At 35.6% G+C, this 20,600-nt stretch overlaps 1 protein-coding gene across 4 annotated transcripts in view; it reads left to right on the forward strand.

Moving 5' to 3' along the window:
* Nucleotides 1–13,232, forward strand: part of LOC101432562 (sulfotransferase 1 family member D1-like) — a 28,363-nt gene extending 15,131 nt beyond the window's left edge. For all 4 annotated transcript variants that reach the window (XM_058297486.2, XM_058297489.2, XM_058297481.2 and 1 more), the window contains 4 exons: nucleotides 7,171–7,297; nucleotides 11,041–11,135; nucleotides 11,818–11,998; nucleotides 12,313–13,232. In XM_058297486.2, coding sequence (XP_058153469.1) covers nucleotides 7,171–7,297; nucleotides 11,041–11,135; nucleotides 11,818–11,998; nucleotides 12,313–12,425 — 516 coding nt within the window. In that variant the 3' untranslated portion in view covers nucleotides 12,426–13,232. The remainder of the gene's footprint in view (nucleotides 1–7,170; nucleotides 7,298–11,040; nucleotides 11,136–11,817; nucleotides 11,999–12,312) is intronic.
* The last annotated feature ends 7,368 nt before the right edge of the window (nucleotides 13,233–20,600 follow it).

Genomic DNA, 20,600 nt, shown 5'->3' on the forward strand with positions numbered 1-20,600 from the left:
CCATGACTTTAAAATGCTGTTTGACCTAAAGTAAGGGGGAAATGGAAAGGAGAAATGAGTTTATATGGCTACGAGTTTCTAAAAAAGAGTCTGGAGGCTGGCAGAAGGATTGCCCTCATGCACAACTGAGCAGAGTCAGAGAGACAGATAAAGCAGATACAACCCCCAGATATTGGTTCCTTTGAGGGCTAAAGAGACCCATGGGAGTTATGGTCATGGCCGATGGGGTTAACTACCAGGGCAGATGGCCCCTCTTTGGAAATGGTGTTTATGTGTGATGAATCTGGACTCAGATGGGATCTCCCTTCATAAGACTTTCATGCTAATGTGCTGGAGGTGCAGTTAATGTTGGGGTTTAAGATATATTTAGGGGATTTGAATCTCTGGACTGACAATGTGATAGCCAGGTCCTGAGCCTCAACAGACTCCAGCACCTACAATCTGATCTATTGGACTTACCACACTCAGCTAAGATGGAGTTGAAGAAGGACAACCACCACACCATGGAGCCTAGAGTGATTACAACTGAAAATGGGAGGATTGCATCCAGCATCCATGTGGAATCTGAGCCTCCTCTTGACATAGAGGTGCAATGGACACAACCAATCCAATGTCCACATAGAAGAGGTGGCATTGGATTGGGAAAAGTGGACATGGTGGCTGATGGGTATGGGGAAAGGCAGGAAGAGATGAGAGGTGGAGGCGTCTTTGGGACATGGAGCTGCCCTGGATGGTGCTTCAGAGGTAATCACCGGACATTGTAAATCCTCACAGGGCCCACTGGATGGAATGGAGGAGAGTATGGGCCATGATGTGAACCATTGTCTATGAGGTTCAGAGGTGCCCAAAGATGTACTTACCAAATCCAATGGATGTGTCATGATGATGGGAACGAGTGTTGTTGGGGGGGGGAGAGGGGGGGCAGGGGGGTGGGGTTGAATGGGACCTCACATATATATTTTTAATGTAATATTATTACAAAGTCAATAAAAAAAAAAAAAAAAAAGAACTACCAAACAGTCTTCCACAGTAGCTGTACCACTCTGCATTCCCACCAACAGTGAGTGAATAAGCATTCCTATCTCTCCACATCCTCTCCAACACTTAGTTTTCTGACTTTTAGTAGTGGACAGTCTATTAGGTATGAAATGATATCTCATTGTAATTTTGATTTGCATTTTCCTAATCACTAGTAATATTGAACATTTTTTCATGTGTGTTTTTTTTTGCCATTTGTATTCCTTCTTGGAACAATTGTCTTTGCAAGTCTTTTACCCATTTTTTAAAAATTAGGTTGTTTGTCTTCTTATTGTTGTATTGTATGATCTTTTTACACATGATCAATGTTAAACACTTAACAGATATGTGGTTGCCAAATATTTTCTCCCATTTAGTCAGCTGCCTTTTCACCCTTTTGACAAAGTCCTTTGAGGTGCAAAAATATTTAATTTTATGGTGGTCCCATTTGTCTAATTTTTTCTTTTGTTATTCATGCTTTGGGTGTAAGGTTTAAGAAACTGCCATTTACCATAATACCTTGAAAATGTTTTCATACATTTTCTTCTCAGAGTTTTATGGTTGTAGGTTTTATATTTAGGTCTCTGATTAATTTTGAGTTTATTTTTGTATAAGGTGTGAGATAGGGGTTCTCTTTCTTTCTTTTGTATATGGGTGTATTAGTCAGCCAAAGGGGTGCTGATGCAAAATTCCAGAATTCAGTTGGTTTTTATAAAGGGTATTTACTTGGGGTAGGAGCTTACAGATATCAGGCCATAGAGCATAGTTACTTCCCTCACCAAAGTCTATTTTCATGTGTTGGAACAAGATGGCTGTTAATGTCTGTAAGGGTTTGGACTTTTTGGGCTCCTCCCTTCCTCAGGCTTTTTTTCCCTGGGCTCAGGGTTTCTCTCCTCCTGGGGCTTGCTTCTGTTTCCCCTGTGACCTTACTTCCCAGGGCTTCAGTTTAAGGCTTCAGCATCAAATTCCAACATCAAAAGCCCTCCAGCTGAGTCCTTTGTCAGGTCTTTTATTTGTGAGTCCCCACCCCTTCGTGGGTGGGGACTCAACACCTTACTGGCACAAGAGGTTTACCTGATTACTTAATCCAGTAAACCTCCGAATGCAATATAATCTAATATGCCCAGAGGCAAAGATCAGTTTACAAACATAATCCAATAATTCTTTTAGGAATTCATTCATAATATCAAACTGCTACAATGGCTATCCTGATCTCCCAGAACTAGTTTTTGAATAGACTGTTCTGGCCCTGCTGGAAGAGCTTGACAGCCTTTACAAAAATCACTTGACTGTAGATATGAAGGACTATTTCTGAACCATCAATCCAGTTCTATTGCTCTATGTGTCTATCTTTATGCCAGTATAATGATTTTTTTTCACCATTGTAATTAAGTAATATGATTTAAAGTACAAAAGTAAGAGTCCTCCAACTTCACTCTTCTTTTTAAGTATTTTTGTCTATTCTGGGTCACTTTCCTTTCCAAATAAATTTAATAATTGACTTTTCCATTTCCTCAAAAAAGGCTGTTGGTATTTTTGTTGGGATTGTGTTGAATCTATAAATCAGTTTGGGTAGAATTAGCATCTTATTGATATTTAGCGTTCCTTTCCATGAACATGGAATTTCCCTCCATTTATTTGTCTTCTTAGGTTTCTTTTAACAATATTTTTAGTTTTAAAAAAACATTAGTTAAGCTTATTCCTAAATATTTCATTCTTTTAGTAGCTATTATAAGTGGATTTTTAAAATTTCCTCCTCAAATTGTACATTAGTAGTGAACAGAAATGCTATTGATTAAAAAAAAATTATTATTATTTATTCCCTCCCTTGCAGCTTTTTTGTGTGCTGTCTGCTTTCTGAGTCCATTCACTGCATGCTCTTCTTTGTTCTTGCTTGTCTTCCTTCTTGGTTCTATCACCTTGCTGAGTTGGCTCTCCTGTGGCATGCAGGTGAGCCCGCCTTCACGAGGAGGCACCGGGACGTGAACCAAGGGCCTCCCATATGGTAGATGGGAGCCAACTGATTGAGCCACAGCCGCTTCCCATGCTATTGATATTTGTGTGTTAACCTTGTAGCATGCCACTTTGCTGAACTTGTCTATTAATTCTATTATTTTGTTGTGAATTTTTCAGGATTTTCTATATGGAGGATCATATCACAGAAAATAATGAAATCATCTTTGACCAATTGAATTCATCAGTATTTGACCAGTAGAATTCATCAGGTCCAAGGGTATTCATCTTTGGAGGTTTTTGATCACTGTTTCAATCTCTTCATTTGTGATTGGTCTTCTCTTTCTTCTCAGGCCAGTGTAGGTGGTTTGTGTGTTTCTAGGATTTGTCTATCTCATCTATGTTGTCTAGGTATTTTGGCATATATTTATTTAGAGTATTCTCTTATGGTCTGTCTTTTTTCTGTGGAGTCAGTGGTAATGTCCCCCATCTCATTTCCTGATTTTATTTATTTGAATCTTCTCTCTTTTTTTCTTTGTCAGTCTAGTTAAGGGTTTGTTGATTTTGTTGATCTTCTCAAAGAACCAAATTTTGGTTTTGTTGGTTCTCTCTATTGTGCTTTTGTCTTCTATTTCATTTATTTCTGCTCTGAGCTTTACTATTTCTTTCCTTCAGGTTGATTTGGGATTAGATTGCTGTGCTTTTTAAAATGTCTCCACATGTGCAGTTAGATCTTCAATTTTAACTCTTTTTTTAAAATGTAAGCATCGTGGGCTATTAGTTTTCCTCTCAGCACTGCCTTTGCAGGGTCCCATTGATTTATATTTTTATATTTTATATTTGTCTCAAGATATTTGCTGAATTCTCTTGTAATTACTTCTTTGAACCACTGATTATTTAAGGGTGTGTTGATTAATCTCCATATATTTATAAATTTTCCATTTTTCCATCCATTATTGATTTCTAATTTCATTTTGTTTTGATTACACAATGTGTTTTGTACAATTTCAATCTTTGTAAATTGATTGAGTCTTGTCTTGTGACCCAACATATATTCCATCCTGGAAACGTACATATATTCTGCTGTTTTGGAGTGCAATGCTCTATAGATGTCTGTTAGGTCTAGTTCATTTATCATATTATTCTGTTTTTCTTTATTTATCATCTGTCCTGATGTTCTCTCTAATACTGAGACTGGTGTATTGAATTCGCCAACTATTATTGTAGAGACATCTCTTTCTCCCTTCAGCTTTGCCAGCATGTGCCTCATAGATCTTGGGGCACTCAGGTTAGGTGCATAAATATTTAGAATAGCTATTTCTTCTTGGTGAAATTGCCCCCTTTATTAATATATAATGACCTTCTTCATCCCATATAACAGTTTTGCATTTAAAATCTCTTTTGTCTGATATTAATATCACTTCTCCAGCTCACTTTGGTTACTATTTGCATGAAATATCTTTTTCTGACCTTTCATTTTTAACCCGGTTGTGTCCTTATGTCTGAGATGAGTCTCTGTTAGACAGCATAATAGATGGCTCATTTTCTTTTTATCCATTCTATCAGTCTCTGTCTTTGATTGGGGACACAAGCCATTAACATTCATTGTTATAACAATAAAGGCATTTCTTCATCCATTTTGTCTTTTGGCTTACAGTTTTCATATCTTACTATTGTTTGTCTTTTGACCCTTTAATAACTTTCTTAATAATTTTCATTTCTGTTCTCTTCTCCATCTTTCACCCTTGTTTTTTTCCTTTCAAGCTGCAGCACTCCCTTTGGTATCTCTTGTAGTTCTGGTCTTTTGGTAGCATACTCTATTAGTTTTTGTTTGGTTGTGAAGACTTTGAACTCACCCTAATTTTAGAAGGACAGTTTTGCCAAATACAGAATTCTTGGATAGCAGTTTTTCTCTTTCAGTACCTTAAATGCATCATAGCACTTTCTTCTCACCTCCATAGTTTCTGATGAGAGTCAGCATTAACTCTCATTGGGTTCCCTTATATGTGGTGCTTTTCTTTTGTGGCTTTTAAGAGTCCTCTCTTTATCTCTGATATTTGTGTTTCTGAGTAATAGGTGCTTGGGGTTGGTCTATTTGGATTTATTCTGTTTGGGGTGAATTGTCCTTCATAAGGGTTGGGATGTTTTCAGCCATTATTTCCTCAAATATTCTTTCTGCCCTTTTTCCATTTCTTCTCCTCCTGGGATTCTGATAGCACAATGTTTGTACATTTTGCATTGTCAGTCAATTCCTTGACACCCTCTTCCATTTTTTTCCATTCTCCTCTCTTCTTGTTCTGTCTTTAGAACCAATAATTCTGTTTTCAAGGAATTAAAATCTGCTTCTATGTGCCTCTACTGTATTTTTAATCTCATCCATCATGTCTTTCATTCCCATAAGCTCAGTTACCTTTGTTTGCAGGCTTTAAAATAGTTCTTTTTGCTCACCCAGTGTCTTAATATCCTGTATCTTTTTAGTCATATTTTCTTTCAATTTTTGAATTGATTTAGAAGATTTATGTGAGCATCATTGATTAATTGTATTAAATCCTTATCCTGTCAGGATATTTGGTTTGTTCCCTTGGCTGGGCCATCTCTTCCTGTTTCCTAGTATAGCTTATATTTTAATGATGTCTAGGCATCTGATATGTTGGTAAATTTATTCTGATGGCCAATTTCTCTCTCTTGCCTATTTTTTTTCCCACAGCCCTTCTTTGATATTTGGTTCAACTTATTCTAAGTCTTTAAAATTGCCTACCTTAGGTTATCAGATTTGGGCTAGGGACTTGCTAATGGGGCACAGATTTTCTCCCATCAGTTTGGGTTAAGTGAGACCTAAAAGCAGTTTATCTCCATGCTTTATCCAGACTGGGCATCAAATGGTGCTTGTCGATGCATCTTTCCTTGGAAGTGTTTTTTTCAACCTCTGTTTTCCCTTGTTTTGGTCTAGCCAGAGCCAAGATTCAAAGTGGGCTCTGCTGACCAAATTCACTGAAGAGAAGTCCACTGACTCCACCTCCCTTTTCCTTTGTTACATCTGACAAGGAGGAAGATGTCTCTTTCCCTCTTTGTGATCTGCAGTGAGCAAAGGATTTTATCCCTGTTTAATATCTTGGGGATGGGAGAAGGGAGCCCTTCCTTACCACCATGGAGGTTTGGTAACTCATGTTTTAGTTTCAGGTTCTTTGTGTCTCTTTCCCTTGCCCTCCTGGTAGTTGTGTAGTACTGTCCTGGTCTGCTGACCCCCAAAGCAGGTCACTCAGATAACTTTTTGCCCTTTCTCCATTATTTTTATGAGAGAATTGAGCCCTGCCTGCTTATTCCAATGCCATCTTCCCAGAACTCATAATGCATTTTTTTTAAGGCTCTCTTTTGTTTCTATGAGGTTGTAATTTCACTAACAATCTAATCTCACCTGTTTTATGTACTCCAGACAGTCCTCACTATTTTGGTGACTTGGTGATTATCAGGATATTTTGTATGTATGTTTATAGATTTTTCCATGATTTCAATATTAATTGGGGAGAGCAAATAGGTCTCCAACTTGAACCAATATATGGTCATTTTTTTTTCCCCTGAGATTTTAAATATTTTAATATCCTGGGAAAAATACATTATCTGAAAGTTGATACAAAAACTTGTTGGACTGATTTCTTTCTTTCTATATAAACATATTATGTAAAAGATTTGATTCAGTTATTTTACCAACTGAAGCTAATATTAAAGGATTGGAGTGTCATGGTAATTACCTACCTATCTTTAAATGTATCTCTACAAAGCTGATTTTAAAATTTAGGTGTTCCACCATTTTGCTTACAGCCTTATTACTATCTAGCTAAAGAGTATTTATGACATAAGGTTTTTTTCCCTTCCATGCTCATCAACAAACATCATAATTATTTTCATGACCATATTTCAAATCTCACATTATTTTAATACTTTTCTCCTGCTTTTAAAAATTCTAACTGATTTTTCCCTATACTCTTCACCCTTCATTAAATAAAACAAAAAATCAAATCAAAACTCATTGCATATTTTTCCTCCTCATTGAGACCCAGCAATCAAAAATTGCAAGTGAATTGCATTGAAGTTTTGAACATTCTCATTCTCCTTCTCAAAGAACTGTGTCTCATGAGTTGCAGATTTGTTAATTAGGACTGAAAACATAACATATCCTCAATTGTTTTCCTATGTTTGTAGACAATCTATGTGGCTCGGAATGCGAAGGATGTGGCTGTTTCATACTATCATTTTCACAAAATGGCACAGACTTTACCTGATCCTGGCACCTGGGAAGAATTTCTAGACAATTTTATGAATGGGAAAGGTAAGTTCAAATATCAAGTTGATTTCAGAGCTTTGGGAAAAATACTTATTGAGGTTCTATTATGACTTATGAATAAACAATTATATCGCTATCAATGCAGTCCATAAACAAGGCTGAACAGGCATTCTAAGAGACATGAAAATCTTAAACATGAGCATAAAATCAGGAAAACAGAAGGCATGTAGAAAATTAAGAAAAAAACCACTTCTGTCTACCCATTACCAGATTCAACATCAACATTTTCCAAACTGTTTTATCTATCCCAGTCTTGATCCCCATTCCCAATATAATATTTTTTGGAGTACTTTAAAGCAAATCTCAAATATCATGTCATATTTCCCTCTAAACACTATCATATGGATTCTTAAAACAATGTGTTTATAAAACTATAATGCCATTTTACACTTGATAAAATAAACAATACTTTATTAATATTTAATATCAAGTACATCTTTAAATGTCCCTACTTGTCATAAAAATACCTATTTTTCAAATCAAAATACAAATAAGCTTTGTTTTTGGTCTATCTAGTCTATCTTTAATAGCCACCTATTTTTGCTGTGATTGTTGAAATATGGAAGCATTTAATTATCCTATGCATTCTATTACATAGAATGCAATTTTTTATTTAAAAAATATTATCAGATTTCTTTCATTGCTAATATGTCTGGTATACTTATTAAATTTTTTTAAGATTTGAAAGCAATATTTAGGTACTATATAGCACAGAAAAGGAAATGTACAAATAATTTCAGGAGCACATGTATTTGTACCTGGGATTCATATAAATTATAGAAAGATACATTAATTTTAAAACAAATTTTTATAAAAATATGGCAAGAAATATCTTATGGAAAATGAAAATTGAACCACAAATAACATTTTCAACTAAATTTTCTACTGCCTCTAAAACTGCATCAATTCTACTTTTGAGAAGAGAGTTTTTGTTTTTTCTTGCCCATATCTGTCATACATATAACAGAACATAGAACATGATAAATGGAATTCTTACATTTTAAGATATTTTCTTAAAAAGAGGTATAATAATTTAAATCTTTTCTGATATTGCTAATTATTTGTATTGCATTAAACCTGTTTTACATGCAAGAACTATTGTAACATAGTAACTTAAAAACTTTTTTTTTGCATTCATATCTACATGAATGATATTTCAAAATTCACTTAAATAAATCCTCCATTATATACCTAACCTTTCAACAACAACAAAAAACCTACAATATTGATCTGTTTTTGTTTTTTTTTTTAGTTTTATTTTATTTATTTATCTCTCCCCATCCCTGGCTGTTTGTACTTGCTGTGTTTGTTCATCTTCTTTACTTCTCTAGGGGCACCGGAAACCAAACCCAGGACCTCTGATGTGGGAGGGAGGTGCCTAATGACTTGAGCTACCGCTGTTCCCTGCTTTGTTGTGTCTCTCATTATGTTTTACCTCTGTGTCACTTGTTTCATCACCTTGTTGAGTTAGCTTGCTGTGCCTGTCCATTGTGCCAGCTTGCTGTCCTACTTGTCCTCTTTAAAACACCAGGAACCTCTGCTCCCTGCTTTGTTGTGCATCTCATTATGTTTTTCTTTTGTGCTCTTGTTTTGTCTTTTGTGTCAGCTTGCTGCACCTGCCCATTGTGCCAGCTTGCTGTCTTCTTTAGGAGGCACCAGGAACTGAACCAGGGACCCCATGTGGTAGGTGGGAGCCCAATTGCTTGAGCCACATCCACTTCCCACTAATCTATTTTTAAATAGAAATATGTTCAATATTTACTACTACTGAATTTGGAAATACATTTATTTTTAAAAATACATGTAATAACACATAGTACCTGGCAATAATACTTGAAAATAATTCATTTATGATTGGGTCTCTACAAGGATACTTTTATTCCTAATTAAAAAATTATTAGAGTAATGGTTTACCAAAAAACTCATGCAGAAAATAGAGTCCCAACACTCCTCACTCACCCCTTACTATTTATTAGTGTATTAGTATGGTACCTTTGCTACAAATGATGAAACAATATTGTTAAAATTGCATTATTAACCAGAGTCCATAGTTTCCATTAGAAGTCTCCATTAGAAGCCTATGATTTTTTAAAATTCTATTAACAAATATACAATCTAAAATTAACTATTTTAACCACATTCTAATTTTTAATTCAGTGGTGTTAATTACATTCACAATGTTGTGCTATGGTGAACACTGAAGAAATCCTGCCATTGTCTAGAAGATGCCCTGCATTCTGAATTTGGGTGGATTGGTTATTTGTGATTTAATTAATTTGTCCCCATATAGCTTGTAGACTGAGACTGGAAGACAAATCTAATAAATTAGAGTCAATGTTTTTTTATTTTTTTACTTTTCTTGAATACTTAGGTAATTTTATATATTTCAAATTGCATCATGTCAGAAGTTTTATATTGTCTGGTTGTCTTACATTTAGTAATACTGATATTGATCAGTGGATTCAGGGGTTGCCAGCCAATTTATTTTACCTCAAGGTGTTATACTCTAAAACCATCTAAATCCATTGAGAAATATTATTTCATTCTATCATTTCAATTGCATTTGTTATGGACTTTTTCCATTCTATCATTTCAACTGCGTTTATTATGGACAAACTCTCCCCTGTCTACTAGATCTTTAGAGACTATGAAATCTACTTCATATAAGGGAAACAAGATACATTCAAGGGACTAAATCTTTTCTTTCTTAATTTAGTAGAAATTGAGAACAGAAGCTGGGAGAAAAAATAGGATCCATTTGACTTTGCTATGAGTTAAAGGCATTGATATTTTAAATCAAAGGCAAATTATTCTAAATTCCTGTGCTCTTAAGCTGTTTGTAATTTAAAATATGATTTTAAAGATAATGAGGTCTTGCCTTTGAAAACCAACTGGACAAAAGAAAAAGGAAACTGTATAGTAGGTGTTGAGATATGTTTAATAAATTGAGACGTCTTCTCACACCATTTTTGGTAATCTTTTTCTTCTCTGTGTAGCAGTGTCTTCCCATATTTCATTTCCACATACCTATTTACGTATAGCCCTTGCCATTAAGCTGTCCCCAGTTGTCTCAAGTCCTCTCTTTTTTCCTGTATTATAATGTATCCTATGCTTTTCTTCACTCTTCCAACCTGTCTTTTCCAGTAATTGCACACAGATAGCCATTTACTAAATTAGATAAAATCTTCTTAGCCTTGCAACAAAAGACCATGTAATTTATTTCTTGAAGCCTATCTCCTATTTTTTTATTTTATGTTCTATCATTCATTGTTGTTCTACAAAAATGTTCTTACTCATTTTTCCCCTGCACATTTTTATTTCTGAGTCTTTGCATATAAGACCTCTTTGCACATTTTTGGACTACCCAGGTTCTATCCATCTTTCAAGGCCCATCTCAAGTTTATTTTTTTCATAAAATTTCTTTCATTTATTCCTATGACTCTCAGAATTTCTATTTTATTTCTTTTCCTAGTTTATAATCTATCTAGTAGCAAAAATTTATATAATTCTCCTATATATTCACTTATTAATTCATTTATTAATTATTAGGCAAATCACAGTGCTAGGGAAAATGAACATATAAAAATGAATATATGTCATGGACTAGTTTTTTAAAGATTGAATGATCTATGAAATATTAAGTATTCTTATCAAAACTCTAAAAAATATGGACTCAGAAGTCAACCAGGCTAGAAAGCATTATAAGTGTATTTTGTTTTTCCTTTTAGTGTGTTTTGGTTCCTGGCATGACCATGTGAGGGGTTGGTGGGAAAAGAAGAATGAGCATCGTATATTGTACTTATTCTATGAGGATATTCAAGAGGTGAGGGTAATCTTTAAAATGGAGCAGTATAAATCTGGGATCTGCAGAGGATTTTCCAAAGGTATTGTAAGAAACTGAATTCAACTTACACTATCTCGTGGAACAGTGGGACCTGAAGCTTGCAGCTAATAGGACATTATCTGGAGAAGTGGTAGCTCTTCAACTTATAGAGCCTATGAATAGTTTGAAGATAATTAAATATAAAATTAGGGAGAAAACAGTATTAAGACGTAAACTTGCAATGCACTTTGAAAGTTTAGTCAGAAGCTTAAAGGATTCAAAAGTTATACAGGCATAGGCCAGGGTCCAAGTCCTCCAATGGAAATTGAAAATAGTTACATTATCTTCCACCATCACATATTCACAGGATTCTTTAACTTTCCCAAAGCATTGACTCCAAGATTAAATTTATCTTCCTTCTAAGAGTCTTTAGCCAGAACAGAGCTTTCCATCTTTTCCATGACTTAATGGAGTCTGATATATATGGAATTTATAGACAGACATTTCTTTGGTGTTTGATAAGGAATGAGGTAAGAAAGGCGACAAATGGCTATTGGTTCCAGATTCCATTTGTTGAGCTATCCAATAATCATTCTTGTAAAAGTGATTTACTAAAAGGCACAGTGTAGTTCTTTGTTTGCAGGCTGCCTGATTAGTCAAGTATTTCTCTCCTTTTCTACAGGATCCAAAGCGGGAATTGTTAAAATTAATGAAGTTCCTAGAAAAGGACCTTTCAAAAGAAGTTATAGATAAAATTCTTCACAACACTTCATTCAAGGTGATGAAGAATAATCCACAAGCAAATTATACAACATTAGATTCCTCTGCAATGGACCATAAAATTTCCCCATTTATGAGAAAGGGTGAGTCCTAATATGCAGCATTCATGCTAGACAGAAAATAACAGATCTGAGATGAATTATTTAATATCATAGAAATTATTGGTAGAAGAATAAACTAGGAAACAGTTTCAATATTAATTTGTATTTACCTGTACACACAATATTTTTCCTACATCTAGTCAGTTTCATTAAATTTTTAAAAAAGTGTGCAAGGCATTCTTAGGCATAAATGAAGGTGGACTTGTGGATCTGACTCTCAGAATGAAGTAGGGAAGGAAGGCATAACTAAGAAATAAGTAAATAGTGTAAATGTCTTTTTAATTTTTTTCTAACAGGAATCTCAGGAGATTGGAAGAATCACTTCACTGTAGCTCAAAATGAGAGATTTGATGTGTACTATCAGGAAAACATGGCAGAATCGCCACTGAAATTCCGAACAGAGATATGAAAAACCATTTTTTTTTATCTTCTTATTATTCAGATCTATGTTTTTGCCTACTCTAAAGCTTATCTTATATTTGAAGAGATTTTATGATGCCTTACAATATTTGTTCCAAATATGCTACACTCATTCAGTATTCAAAAGATTTTAATAAATGATTTAGCTATTCTCCTTAGAACTTTACAATTCAAAATTAGTACCTGGACCAGCAGTCTTGATGTCACCTAGGATCTTGCTAAAAATGCAGAATCTCAACCTACACTTCAGATCTGCTGAATTAGATATAATCTGCATTTTGATAAGATCTCCAATGATTCACATGCACATTAAAGTTTGAGAAATGCTTTGAAATAGATTAATTGATCCAGAACCTCATGATCAAAGCATAAATAATCCTTCTTTTCATTTTCTGTTAGATTGTCATGACTTTATATAACAAAACTAATATAAAATAATCTGTGCGAAATGATAATTATTTTACATCTTTTTTAATATTTTGAGATTATCTCATAAATTAAAAAGAAATGCCAATGAAAATTACAACAAGGAAGCACAAAATTGATAAAATTTAGAATACAAAATATCCTACAGAACAACACATACTAGGTAGGGTGCTAATATGAAGAATGAGAGGGATATTTACATGGTCTGAAAATCTAAAAGATAAATATTTGCCTCAGGATATCACTAAGTGAAGAACCCATGGATGTTTCAGGAAAACCAATATTTGTGAAACAGTATCATTTTATCCAAGATAATTTTATGTCTTTATATGGAGATAAATGAAATTAAATACATGGCTTTCCAACTATACTTTGTAAGTGATGCAATGCTCCCATGATTTTAATTCTTATTTTACAAAAATCACCAGGTTTAGAGAATTTCTGTATTGCTTTTTGAACATATTTAAGATCATTTTAAAAAGTATTTTTCTGCTATATCCAAAATCTGATCTTCATTGTTAATGGTTTCTGAGGTTTTATCTTGTTCCTTTTCATGTGCCATCATTTTCTATTTCTTTTTTGCCTTGTAATCTTACTTTTATTTAGCAGTTTGCAAAATTCTTCTGCAGCAGGGTAGGTTCTGAGATAGCAATCAAGAGATGAGTGTCTTGGTTCAATCTGTCAGGATACCAGACAGATTGGCACAGACTTAAATGCACCCCAAAATGCAGATAGGTGTTGCTCTACTCCCTCTGAAATGAGGACAAGAACTTGCATTGAGATTGCAGTCTGCTTCTTCATGGAGCTGGGGGGAGTTGGAAAGGGGCCCAGCAAAGACACCATGATGCATTCTTACTATTTTTAGGGTAGCTTTTTCTTGATTTGACACTTACTCAGTTATTGCAACCCTGGAGCACCTCACTCCACCATCTTGGTTGACCTCAATTGCTGGATTGCTTTTTGGAAGTGATCCTAGACAAGGATTCTCCATCAGGTTAGAAATAATGAAATAGTAATAGCAGAAATTAAAGAAATAGGATCATCACTTGAGTCAGAAATTAATTACATGAAAAGAATAATAAAAATTGATTAAACTGTGGTCAGACTGATGAAGAAAAAAATTAGATAGGCTTTGCTGAGAATTTTCAAAGACAATTTTGATTTCATTTAAAGAAAGCTTGTCTTGATACATAAAAATGTAGAAAATTGAATTTTAATATAAGTATATATAAACTTATATAATATATAAAAAACATATATTAGTCTTTATTTATGATGGCTGAAAAATCAACAAATAAAAAATTTTAAGTTTATAGAATTGTCTTTACTAAAGTTTTATCCAAGTTTATCTCGACAAATACCTTATGTTATCTCAGTACTTTAAAAAGGAGAGACATAGGGACATGTGATCATAAACATGGATCCTTACATATTATCATATAGATATTGAAATTAGTAATTTCACTTTATGATTGAATATAAGAAAGTTTATAATTAAACATTTGACAATACTGGAAGATCTTATTTAAACCTAAGAGAGAGGAATTTATTCAGTTATTGGTCTTCACTTTATTTCTTCTAATATTTTGTCTATTTAAAATAGATTCCCTTTCAGTTTTCTTTTCTCAGTCAATCCTATGTATATTCAGAAAACTTAAAAAAACTTACTTTAAAACAATTGCAGAAAAATTGCAAATCAATTTAAATGAATTTTTTTATGATTGCACATTAACTTTATAGCCCAGAGTTAATTCTGATGTATGAAAATGCACAGAATTCAAAGCAAAAAGCAAACAAATATTTTCTTGATTTCCAAATGAAAGTCGATAATTTCTTAATGCCAAGCAGACAGTAGGAAAATATCTGAATTTATAATAGGAAGATGTAGAAGTAGATTTTAAATCACTTTAGGAAAAAAAACAACTTTTTTATAGTCCAGTTCATATGAACAGAATGAAGTAAACATTTTAATAAGTAATTTACTAAAATTTTAGGATTTCAAGAGTGAATAAAATAAATTATTATAATTTTCCAGAAAAGCAGTCAAAACAATTTTAGTAACAATTTTACATCCTCAATTAACTTATGCATTTTCCTAGAAGCTATAGCTATCAAGGTATCAAATATTTTATAATCCCTGGAAACTGATGCTTAACCACTTAACATCATGTTTATCCACAATTATCAAAGAAAGTTTCAGCATGAAAATTTTGTATTAGAAATTATAGTTACAATCTAAGTTAAGGATTGAAAGTTTATGTACTCACATTTTCACTACAAACACTTCCACATATTCACATCTTGTTCAGGTATTTTATTCTACTTTTTATTTTTCACTATTTATTATGAAAATGATGATTTTTCAATTAAACTTTTTCTTGTAATGAGTTAAAGGGTTTAGTTGAGTCAAAACATATATCTGATCCACTGGATGAGACTGTACCACCATCTATGATTAGATTAGTAATAGAGAAAATTCTTTGTTTTAAAATGCTGTTTTTCTATCTTCTTGTTCCTTTCTTGGACCACTTGGTAAGAACATTAAACAGAAGCCAAATCACTCCCACATTCATATTATTTGACCTTCCACCAATCATCTGGACCTGGTCATTTTTTATGTCCCTTTTGTGAATGACGTCAATGAAGTTTAGAGAGGCTTGGTAAATATTTGTATTAGTATTACATGAGATAAAACATGCCTGCTGATAGTAAGGGCTTGCTTAATTTTTTTTTTATTGACTTTGTAATAAATTACATTAAAATATATATATATATGAGGTCCCATTCAACCCCACCACCCCCACCCCAACTCTCCCCCCCCAGCAACACTCATTCCCATCATCATGACACATCCATTGCATTTGGTAAGTACATATTTGGGCACCTCTGCACCTCATGGTCAATGATCCACATCATGGCCCATACTCTCCCCCATTCCATCCAGTGGGCCCTGTGAGGATTTACAATGTCCGGTGATTGCCCCTAAAGCACCATCCAGGGCAGCTCCATGTCCCAAAGACGCCTCCACCTCTCATCTTTTCCTGCCTTTCCCCATACCCATCAGCCACCATGTCCACTTTTCCCAATCCAATGCCACCTCTTCTATGTGGACATTGGATTGGTTGTGTCCATTGCACCTCTATGTCAAGAGGAGGCTCAGATTCCACATGGATGCTGGATGCAATCCTCCCACTTTCAGTTGTAATCACTCTAGGCTCCATGGTGTGGTGGTTGTCCTTCTTCAACTCCATCTTAGCTAAGTGTGGTGAGTCCAATAAATCAGATTGTAGGTGCTGGAGTCTGTTGAGGCTCAGGACCTGGCTATCACATTGTCAGTCCAGAGATTCAAATCCTCTAAATATATCTTAAACCCCAACACTAACTGCACCTCCAGCACATTAGCATGAAAGTCTTATGAAGAGAGATCCCATTTGAGTCCAGATTCATCACACATAAACACCAGTTCCAAAGAGGGGCCATCTGACCTGGTAGTTAACCCCATCTGCCATGACCATAACTCCCATGGGTCTCTTTAGCCCTCAAAGGAACCGATACCTGGGGGTTGTACCTGCTTTATCTGTCTCTCAGACTCTGCTCAGTTGTGCATAAGGGCAATCCTTCTGCCAGCCTCCAGACTCTTTTTTAGAGACTCGTAGCCATATAAACTCATTTCTCCTTTCCATTTCCCCCTTATATTAGGTCAAACAGCATTTTAAAGTCATGTTATTTTATGTAGACAGGGATATTCTGCTGATTCTCATTGAACCTTCTGTATAAGGTCATTTTCCAGTTGCATCATCAGTTGGCAGTTGATAATGGTCCCTCGGTGCCAGGGAGGCTCATCCCCGGGTGTCATGTCCCACACTGGGGGTAAGGCATTGCATTTACATGCTGAGTTTGGCTTCGAGACTGGCCACATTTGAGTAATATGAAGGCTGACAGGAGGAAATTCCCAGGCACAATGCTGCTCTAGGCCTTGTTCTTATTTTAGGCTTATCAGCTCACAAGCATAGTCATTAGCGTCAGGGGCTCATTGTTGAACCCTCACTCCCTCCCGGTCCCCGCCGCTGCACCTGGGAGACTGTTGCTGCTCCCCTAGGGACCACAACAGAGCACCACTGGCCAGGAACCCAGTACCCCCCTGCTGTGGTTTTTAATTGTTGCCACTATGAGTATATCCAAACATTACCATGCACCCTGGACATATGCTCTGTACAGCTCCCTGTCAGCCATATATCACCTGTCAATGGTATCCTATACCAGTATTCCTCCATTGCCATTGTTGAACCACTCTGTGATCCAGAACTCCCTGAAATTTGAAGCCCAATATAATGTCAGGGTCCCTTACTAGGAAATGGCATATAGCGATGGGTTTAAAGGTTAGATAAAGAATACGTGTTGACTTGGAAAAAATTCTACATCCTATCTTTTTCTTTTTTTTTTTTTCCCCTAATTATTGAACTTCTCTTCACAGGAGCCCTAGACCACAGCAATGCATATATATAATATACAGTACTCCCATACATCCACCACAAAACCTTTTCCCTTCCACAGCGATACTCTTACACCCTATTCACATCATATTCACTTAACGTGATGTACAGAGTCTGAGACAATAGCTTTCAAACAAGGTGACATCTGTGCTTACATTGTGGTGCATACTTTAGGATACACAGTTTTTAAAATTCTTAGTTATCCTATGTTTTACACTATGGTTTACATTATCAGTCTGTCATCTCCTATATGTTATGGTGTAATATTACATGTTTTATATCCATCCTTGTGTACTCTCACAAAACTCCTCTCTTACCCCCCATTTATCTTGGTTCCACACATTTAACGTCCATTTTCCCTTCCACCTTGGTGCCCACAGTGACAGCCAACCTCCGTTTCCCGAGGGGCCACTTCCAGAGATAGATGGAATAGTGTTCAGGGCCTAACTTGCTCAACTGCCCCAATGCCCTGGGAGCCACCCTTTCTCTCGAGGGATACAGTTCCCTCTATTTGATGGCATTAGTCCTCCCCAGGATGTGGGTCCACCCCCACTCTCACTACTTGGGTTTCTACCCCATGGTGGCACCCACTCTGGCAGAATGAGCATTTAGACATTCCCCAGGAGCCCGTCCTGCATCAGACCCTCCCCTCTGAGCATTCTAAACAGGTAACCTTCTTTTTTATATTTTGATATGATTTTCTCGGCATTTTACTCTCCACCAACACCTGACACTCTCCTGTGTTCGTATGCTACCCCTCCCTCCCCCCACTTTTGGGCAATGTTACCCATCCACCCATCCCCAGCCACCCTCAAACCCGCAAAGCCCCAACCAAAGGCAACCCCTTGACCCCATTTTATCTCTTCTTTGTGTTCATACTTACCACCATCTCGTCTTAAATTCCACCCCTGCAGACATCGGCTCACATCCTTCCTCCACCCTCCGATTTCCTGTATCGTTCAGTCTCTTGCTATCTAGGGCAGCTTGGTTATTTCATATCATTGAGGTCATGTAGTATTTGTCCTTCAATGTCTGGGTTGCTTCACTCAACATAAGGTTCTCAAGATTCATCCATGTTATCACATGTGTTTGTAGTGTGTTTGTTCTTACAGCCAAGTAGTATTCCATTGTGTGTATATACCACATTTTATTGATCCACTCATCTGTTGATGGACATTTGGGTTGATTCCAACTTTTGGCGATAGTGAACAATGCTGCTATGAACATTGGTGTACATATATTGGTTTGTGTCCTTGTTTTCAGTTCTGCTGGGTATATGCCCAGCAGTGGTATTGCTGGGTCATATGGCAAATCTATGGCTAGTTTTTTGAGAAACCGCCATACTGTCCTCCAGAATGGTTGGATCCTTCTGCATTCCCACCAGCAGTGGATGAGTGTTCCCCTTCCTTCACATCCTCTCCAGCACTTGTATTCTTCTGTTTTTTTCATAGCTGCCAATCTTATGGGTGTAAGATGGTATCTCATTGTGGTTTTGATTTGCATTTCCCTGATAGCTAGAGATTTGGAACATTTTTTCATGTGCTTTTTTGCCATTTGTATTTCTTCTTTGGAGAAGTGTCTGTTTAAGTCTTTTTCCCATTTTTTAAATGGGTTGTTTATCTTTTTATTTTCAAGACATAGGAGTTCTTTATATATGCAAGTTATAAGTTTCTTATCAGATATATGGTTGCCAAATATTTTCTCCTACTGTGTGGGCTCCCTTTTTACTTTCTTGACAAACTCCTTTGAGGTGCAGAAGGCTTTAATTTTGAGGAAGTCCCATTTATCTATTAGTTCTTTTGCTGCTCGTGCTTTTGGTGAGATATTCATAAATCCATTTCCTATTACAAGGTCCTGTAGATGTTTCCCTACACTGCTTTCTAAGGTTTTTATGGTCTTGGCTCTTATATTTAGGTCTTTGATCCATCTTGAGTTGATCTTTGTATAAGGTGTGAGATGGTAATCCTCTTTCATTCTTCTACATATGGCTATCCAGTTCTCCAGACACCATTTGTTGAATAGGCCACTCTCTCCCAGTTGAGAGGGTTTGGTGGCTTTATCGAATATTATGTGGCTATATATGTGAGGTTCTATATCAGAGCTTTCAATTCGATTCCATTGGTCTGTGTGTCTCTCCTTATGCCAATACCATGCTGTTTGCACCACCGTAGCTTTGTAGTATGTTTTGAAGTCAGGTAGTGTGATTCCTCCAATTTCATTTTTCTTTTTCAGTATGTCTTTGGCTATTCGGGGTCTCTTTCCTTTCCAAATAAATTTCATAGTTAGTTTTTCTAATTCCTTAAAGAAGGCTGTGTTGATTTTTATTGGGATTGCATTGAATGTGTAGATCAGTTTTGGTAGGATAGACATCTTAAAAATGTTCAGTCTTCCTATCCATGAACAAGGAATAGTCTTCCATTTATTTAGGTCTTCTTTGATTTCCTTGAACAATCTTGTATAGTTCTCAGTGTATAAGTTCTTTACCTCTTTAGTTAAATTTATTCCTAAGTATTTGATTATTTTATTTACAATTGTGAATGGTATTTGTTTCTTGATTTCCTCCTGATCTTGCTCATTATTGGTGTACAGAAATGCTACTGATTTTTGCGCATTGATCTTATAACCTGCGACTTTACTAAACTCATTTATGAGTTCTAGAAGCTTTGTTGTAGATCTCTCAGGGTTTTCTATGTATAGGATCATGTCATCTGCAAATAATGAAATTTTGACTTCTTCCTTTCCAATTTGAATGCCTTTTATTTCTGGTTCTTGCCTCAGTGCTCGAGTAAGTACTTCTAAGACAATGTTAAATAGGAGCGGAGACAGTGGGCATCCTTGTCTTGTTCCTGAGTTTAGAGGGAAGGAGTCTAGGATTTCTCCATTGTAAACAATATTGGCTTTAGGTTTTTCATATATACTCTTTATCATGTTCAAAAAATTTCCTTGTATTCCAATCTTTTGGAGTGTTTTTATCAAGAAAGGGTGCTGTATTTTGTCAAATGCTTTTTCTGCATCTATAGATATAATCATGTGATTTTTTTCCTTCAGTCTGTTTATATGGTGTATTACGTTGATTCATTTTCTTATGTTGAACCATCCTTGCATACCTGGGATGAATCCCACTTGGTCGTGGTGTATAATTCGTTTAATGTGTTGTTGAATACGATTAGCAAGTATTTTTGCATCTAGGTTCATTAGAGAAATTGGTCTGTAATTTTCATTTCTTGTGAAGTCTTTGCTTGGCT

Source organism: Dasypus novemcinctus, chromosome 1 (assembly GCF_030445035.2).
Source record: "Dasypus novemcinctus isolate mDasNov1 chromosome 1, mDasNov1.1.hap2, whole genome shotgun sequence".
Taxonomy (NCBI): domain Eukaryota; kingdom Metazoa; phylum Chordata; class Mammalia; order Cingulata; family Dasypodidae; genus Dasypus; species Dasypus novemcinctus.